The sequence below is a fragment of the Danio rerio genome, chromosome 22 (genome assembly GCF_049306965.1).
Source record: "Danio rerio strain Tuebingen ecotype United States chromosome 22, GRCz12tu, whole genome shotgun sequence".
Classification (NCBI taxonomy): Eukaryota; Metazoa; Chordata; class Actinopteri; order Cypriniformes; family Danionidae; genus Danio; species Danio rerio.
Genome location: NC_133197.1, coordinates 9,789,952 through 9,797,500, shown reverse-complemented (window position 1 = coordinate 9,797,500; position 7,549 = coordinate 9,789,952). Strand labels below are relative to the sequence as shown.

The 7,549-nt window shown below is 33.6% G+C and overlaps 1 protein-coding gene across 8 annotated transcripts in view; it reads left to right on the top strand.

Moving 5' to 3' along the window:
* The window catches only part of rbck1 (RanBP-type and C3HC4-type zinc finger containing 1), a 21,778-nt gene extending 14,488 nt beyond the window's left edge, over positions 1-7,290 (top strand). For 5 of the 8 annotated variants that reach the window (XM_021469312.3, XM_073936440.1, XM_073936438.1 and 2 more), the window contains 6 exons: positions 1,209-1,390; positions 1,471-1,582; positions 4,032-4,211; positions 4,298-4,396; positions 5,597-5,740; positions 6,224-7,290. In XM_021469312.3, the coding sequence (XP_021324987.1) occupies positions 1,209-1,390; positions 1,471-1,582; positions 4,032-4,211; positions 4,298-4,396; positions 5,597-5,740; positions 6,224-6,304 (798 nt within the window). In that variant the 3' untranslated portion in view covers positions 6,305-7,290. Of the gene's footprint in view, positions 1-1,208; positions 1,391-1,470; positions 1,583-4,031; positions 4,212-4,297; positions 4,397-5,596; positions 5,830-6,150 lie in introns of all 8 variants that reach the window. The other 3 variants (XR_012397357.1, XR_012397356.1, NM_001002168.1) reach the window with 2 other exon arrangements.
* The last annotated feature ends 259 nt before the right edge of the window (positions 7,291-7,549 follow it).

The following is a 7,549-nucleotide window of genomic DNA, read 5'->3' as shown; positions in this document are numbered from 1 at the left end:
GGAAAAACTTTAAATGGTCATTTCTTTATATAGTCTAAAATGTTGGAAGAAAAACATTGCCATGCATCAATATTACTAGCTTTAGCTTTAATAATTTGTGCTATTGTACCTTCACAAGTCACTATTTTAAAGAAGCTATGAATATAAAATGTTTTTGCACACATAGTAAACCAGTTTTGTACGATTGCCTTCTTTGCAGCAGTCAGACCAGCATACAACATTCTCTTCTTTAATGTACTTATACAGATTAGAATCATTATTGAGAAGACATAAACAAGGATTAGACACATAATCAGCTTGTAGTGAAAATGACAAAACATAATTCACATGAGACCACAGGTCGTCAGAGTTAGATACAGAGTTACAGATATGACCGTTGTAGCTCGACTGCAGTTTCATCCTTAGAACCCCTCAGTAATGGGCATGATGGAGCAAAGCAGGAGAGAAAGCAAGCAACTGTCAGAAGCTCATTGTGACTGAGGTTGCTTATTTAAAAATTTAGACACACACATTCCTACTTTGAATGGACAGAAAATGTCCTCGGGAATTGGAGCATTCGAAAGTCGTGCCTGTCAGTGTCTGAAAGCCATGTTAATCTATGTTATACTTTAAATCCGAAAGATGAAAACAGGGGGCAATGCTCCAAGTTAGCCATTTAGTCCATACAATTAAAGCTAACAGATGCTAACATTGTCTGATTTGATGTTCAATACAGATAAATATATTAAAAAAAATTAGTCGAGGGTTTCATGAACCTTTAAATGGAATGGAAAGTGAAACTGATGAACTTTATTGACCTTTTTCTGCAAGTGTGCTCATTCTTGCGATTGTTTTAGAACTTCCGATTGAGTTGCCTGTGGGAAAAAATACTAGAAATAATAAACAACAGAAAACAGTCAAACCGCTTGCTCTACAAACAAGTGTGTTTATGAGTATACATAAAAAGTAGAAGAATAAAATAAGAAAATGTCAGTTTGCAACATCAAGCCGCATAACAAGCTGTTTTTGATGTTGAAAAATTGATGGAAGTGAATGAGATCGGAAGTCTCAAGCCATAAAGATTCCAATGGCTGCGCTCTCACGTACGTCAAGAATAAGTGCAATACTCTGTCCACTTGTTACTTAATACTCTGCTAACTGTTGTCCACTGTTAGCTTAAAAAGTACCAATCAAGAAAACGTAACATGTGGCTTTGTCAATTTGCATAGTCTCTGTTACAAGAGGAAGAAAGAAATTTCCTTGAACGGCAGAGGAATTACGAAGAACTCCTGCAAACAGATGCACACAGCCTGGTGGGAAACACAGATCAGCTGGAGTGCGCCATTTGTTTTGGCACCATCATGCCAGGAGAGGGCGCCGTTTTAAGAGAGTGCCTTCATAGCTTCTGCAGGTGATTTAAACACTGTTTATTTAATATAAATGGAAATACCTACAAATCTGACAACAATTCCTCAACTGTATCTCCTACAGGGACTGTCTGAAAGGGACCGTAGTGAACTGCCTGGACGCTGAGGTTTGTTGTCCTTATGGAGACAACGCTTATGCCTGTAACTGCAAACTCCAAGATCGAGAGATCAAATCTGTAAGATCATTAATGTGTTATTTAGCTTTAAACTATACAAATGCTTGATTCTGATTGGCTGATGAATATTCTGAATTGTTTTCAGATAAATGCACAGCTAATGTAGTTCCAGGCTGATTTTGCCTGAATTAGAGTTCTATATCAAACTGAATAACAGCCTCCAAATGTTAAAAATCAAATGAAAATTAAAATCATTTGGATGATATTTGTATGAAAATAGCCAAACACAACATCTAAGCAAAGCTGTTTCTATCTAAAAATGAAAATTAGATTTACATGCGAACCTAGAATACCGCATAAAACATTCACAAATAAAGCATCGTTTTCATCTAAGGAGTCAAAGAGAACAAAATTATCAGTTCCTGATAAATATGGCGGCAAATATTAAAAGGAAAAATAACATTTTCTGTTGTAGGAGAAGCCACTGTGGGCCGTTATTCTTATATAATATATTACTTGAGCTTGAAAAGATGAATACAAAATGCAATGACAGTTCGGTAATAATAGTTCGGTAATGACAGTTCGGTAGTACTAGTTTGGTAACAACAGTTTCGTAATAATAGTTCGGCAAGTACAGTTTGGTAATAATAGTTTGCCAATGACAGTTCGGTAATAATATTTCGACAATGACAGTTCAGTAATAATAGTTTGGCAAGGACAGTTTCGTAATAATCGTTCGGCAATGACAGTTCGTTATTAATAGTTCGACAGTGACAGTTCGGTAATAATAGTTCGGCAATGACAGTTTCGTAATTATAGTTCGACAATGACAGTTCAGTAATAATAGTTTGGCAGGGACAGTTTCGTAATAATCGTTCAGCAATGACAGTTCGTTATTAATAGTTCGACAGTGACAGTTCGGTAATAATAGTTCGGCAATGACAGTTTCGTAATTATAGTTCGGCAATGACAGTTCGGTAATAATAGTTCGGCTAGGACAGTTTCGTAATAATAGTTCGGCAAGGACAGTTTAGTAAAAATAGTTCGGCAATGACAGTTCGGTAATAATAGTTCGGCTAGGACAGTTTCGTAATAATAGTTCGGCAAGGACAGTTTCGTAAAAATAGTTCGGCAATGACAGTTCGGTAATAATAGTTCGACAATGACAGTTTGGTAATAATAGTTAGACAATGACAGTTCGGTAATAATAGTTCGGTAATGACAGTTCGGTAATAATAGTTCGACAATGACAGTTCGGTAATAATAGTTCGACAATGACAGTTTGGTAATAATAGTTCGACAATGACAGTTTGGTAATAATAGCTAGACAATGACAGTTTGGTAATAATAGTTCGACAATGACAGTTCGGTAATAATAGTTCGACAATGACAGTTTGGTAAAAATAGGTCGACAATGACAGTTTGGTAATAATAGGTCGACAATGACAGTTCGGTAATAATAGTTAGACAATGACAGTTTGGTAATAATAGTTAGACAATGACAGTTTGGTAATAATAGTTCGACAATGACAGTTCGGTAATAATAGTTCGACAATGACAGTTCGGTAATAATAGTTCGACAATGACAGTTTGGTAATAATAGTTCGACAATGACAGTTTGGTAATAATATCAAACTACTTTTGATGACCGACTTCACCTAAAGTATTTTAGAACAACCAATACAACATTTCAGATATTGCGCAACACGGTCCGTTTGCTAGTTTGTCTATTAATCTTGCCCTGTTGTGGCCATTTTTATCGTCAAAGGATCTCTTAAAACAAAATCAATTTTGACTTTATTAATGCGCATATCGGAATTTTTTCCGGTAAATGTGTTTCCATTGTAGTTTATACCGGTTTTTTTATGCGCATTTTCAAAAAATTTTCCACATCTTAGAATTGTCATTGAGCATCTTTTTATGCTATATTTCAAAATTTGCATAAATATAGGTAGATGGAAACATAGGCTGTGTTCTAAATCTCATACTTCTCTACTATATAGTATGCAATAAACAGTATGTGAACAGAGTAGTACATACTAATTCATAGTATTCAAAAAACAGTAGGAAAGAAGTACTCTGATGACCTACTACTTTCACCGAGAATCTGTGGTGTGCATACAAACGGACGCTATGATATCCCATGATGCCATGCGAGAGAATTCTTGAATGGGAGCCAAGCGAAGCAACTGAAGCTGGCAGGTCACTTGATTATGACAAACGGTGGATGTAGTACCTCCGAATTACAGTATTCCTGCTCAGATTCATACTATATAGGTACTTTTCTAACGATCATGTAGTAAATTCTAATTCAAATGTAGCACCTATTTGAGTGGTAGGTGATTTTGGACACAGCCATAGCTAGTGCCTTAGACGTGGGAACCATAGTACAAGCAGAATAACTTACTCCTAATCGTTGAATTATTCGAAAATAACGCACACCTGAAGTTATTTATTACTTTTCTTATTAATCAGTGGCCCATCGTCAATTATTGTTTTTTTCTACCAGCTTCTCACTCAGGACGAGTACCAAAAATTCCTAGAACTGCGGCTGAATATCGCTGAGTCCCGCAGTGAGAACAGTTACCATTGCAAAACCCCGGACTGCGCTGGCTGGTGCATCTTCGAAGATGACGTTAACGAATTTAAGTGCGACATCTGCAATGAGACCAACTGCCTCCTCTGCAAGGTGAACGCAAAGTTTGTTCGCATTTTGTTAACATCTAGTTTTAAAGTGCACATGATGGTGACTATAAAGTCTGTTCGTTTCTGAAGGCTATTCATAAAGGAATGAACTGCAAGGAGTACCAGGACGACCTACGTGTGAGAGCGCAGAACGATGAAGCGGCTCGGCAGACCACAGAGATGCTGGATGTGGGTGAAATTTAGTTTGTGAATTTTTTGTATTTTTTACTGATAAACAAATGAAAAAAAAATAATAAAATATAAAAATTATATATATATATATATATATATATATATATATATATATATATATATTTATATATATATATATATATATATATATTTATATATATATATATATATATTTATTTATATATATATATATATATATATATATATATATATATATATATATATTATTATTATTTTTATTTTATTTTATTTTTTTTTAAGTTAAACATTGAAATTTTTGAAAATAAAAGAGCACCCATTTGGGTGGAAACTGTATTTTACTTGCTTTAGATGCACTGAAAAGTTAGTTTTAGTTAGAATTTTTATTTTAAATGTTGAAGTTTTCGAGCGCCCTCTGGGGGTGGAAATTGTTCCATTTGCTTTTGATTTACTGAAACAAAATAATTTGTAGGAGTCATTTGTTTGGTAAATCAAACTACGTTGGTAATGCTGAGTTGATTCGTATTAGTCGGTTGTTCAGGAATCACACTATTGGTTGTTGTGTGATTTATTCAGTGAAATGAAATGATTCAAATGAGTCGATTTGTTCAGAAAACAGACAGCATTGTGATTCATCAATGTCCCTTTTTTAAGAATCTTTTTATGGGGGGAAATCAAACTACATTTGGTTAAATTGAATGTATTCTGTAAAAGAAGGTGATTTATAAGAATAATTTATTTGTCTATTGGTTTTATATTTGTCAGGTAATCAGACTAGTTTGGTTATGTTTGAATCTCTAAAAAGAGTGATTCATAAGAATCAGTTGTTTGGAAATTTGACTTGTTTTAGAATTTAAAATGTGTTTGATTCACTAAATAGAGTTGACTCATTATTTGAATCAAACTCCATTAGTTGCTCTATTTGATTCACAAAATAAGAATCAAATTCATATAACGTACCAAAACAGCAGATTCATATTCAACATTCAGTAGAATCATTTCTTCAATTAAGAAAAAAAAGCGAAAATTTTAAAGGAGCGTTTTGTTCAGGAATCACACTACATTCATCACTGCATGAGTTTGATTCACTGAAACAGATGAATCATAAGTCAGTAGTTAAAGAATCAGACTACGTTGGTCTCATTGTACATAGTTGATGCAATATAAAGAATCAGCAAATAAATATTAAGTTACCTTTTGACTGTTGTCCTATTCCAGCAACTGCTAAAGAATGGCGAGGCGATGAACTGTCCCAAATGTCAGGTGATCGTCCAGAAGAAAGACGGCTGTGACTGGATCTGTTGTCTAATGTGCAAAACCGAGATCTGCTGGGTGACCAAACAAGCCCGATGGGGACCTTTGGTATACTATATACACACATCAGACAAATACATTATATAAACCATATATACATACATAGCTGCTTGTTAAGTATGACGTCACGCGAAACGGCTTCCGGGTCCAATCGCTCTATATAACTGTATTGGGAGACTCATGAAATGGTAATTATAAACGTTTACAAAGCGATTTAATAGTTTCGAAACTCACGATTGCAATATATATGTCCATGCCTAATATCCAATGGCCAGAAAGTGATGAACTTTTTTTATAAATTGTTAAAATTTCAATATTTGTTATGCAGCAAGCCCAGAGATTGTTGCGTACACTATGACTTTATCTAAAATTAACTTAAATGTGTGATATGAATAAAAAGTGATCATAAACTAATCATTTCTCAACTTAAATGAATGGTGACTTGGACCCGGAAACAGTATTACATACGTCACCACTTAACAAGCCGATAATCATCAAATGGCTCATCTGGACTTGGGTTTATCTCCTCAGGGTGCTGGAGACACATCAGGCGGATGCAAATGTCGAGTAAACGGAGTCCTTTGTCATCCGCAATGCCAGAACTGCCACTAAACACTAGCAAATCGCTAAACGCTACTTCCTCAACAAGCAAAAAAAAAATGCTACAACAACATAACACTCCATAATGTGATTTTTGGTTTTTTCAGGTTTCAGGTTTGGCCTTTAAAATGATGTATATTCAAATTTTCACTGTCTAGTCTTATAACTGGTGCATCCCAAAAAAAGGGTGTTTGATTGTTTAAAATGTTTATAAAATTAATTGTACGTTTACATGACACCATTTGTAACTTAATGTGTTTCGGCGCCATGAAAATGCTAACTTTGGTTTTAAAGTGAACATTATTTTAAAACTATACAATATTTTCATCTCGTTAATTTTGAAAATTCGATTCTGTAAAAAACTGTGACGTCCTGTGTTAATATTTGTCAGAAAAAAAAAAAAGTTACGTGCTAACTAAAGAACCATATGACCTTATGTTTCTGTATATCGCCACCTACTGGTCTGGCATACGAAATACGGCAGTTTTTGTTATTTTAGAGCAGGGAGCTATCGCAAACGTATGTACACAAAATATTTTGTGTTTCTATTATATTTCTGTCATGTAAACGTACCCTAAAAGTATATGAGCTTTAATATAAATTTAAAAATGCCTCAAATCACTACTGTTTTCTGCTGAACTCATGCTCTGGGACTTTGTGCAATGAAACCGAAAGAGAAAGAGCTGTATTATGTGGTATCTGAATATTAATTTGAAGGGAATCTGTGCTTAGAATCCAAAGATGTACTTTTTTTTAAATTGACAAATTATAGCAAAGGATTCAACATGAATCAATCGATTAAAGAACAACAGTTCCATGAAATTGAGAGAAGTTTTATAAAATCCCCAAAATACTTTATTGCTGATATGTGATGCATATAATCTTGTAGATTTATTTTCTATTTTTTTAAAGCATGTGAATGCATTATAATTCTGTTTACTGATTTCAGCTTGTTTACAATGTTTTATAATCAAATAAAGCTGCTATAAAAAAATTAAGTATTAACGTATTGAATGCATTTTTGAATATGCAAAATATGCCCTTGTATTCCCTAAATATTTTCAAATAGAATTTGCTATTATATATGTGTGTGTCTGTGTGTATATGTGTGTGTATATATATATATGTGTGTGTGTGTGTAAATATATATATATATATATATATATATATATATATATATATATATATATATATATATATATATATATATATATATATGTCTTAAGGGGGCTAATAATACTGAAAACATTAAAAACT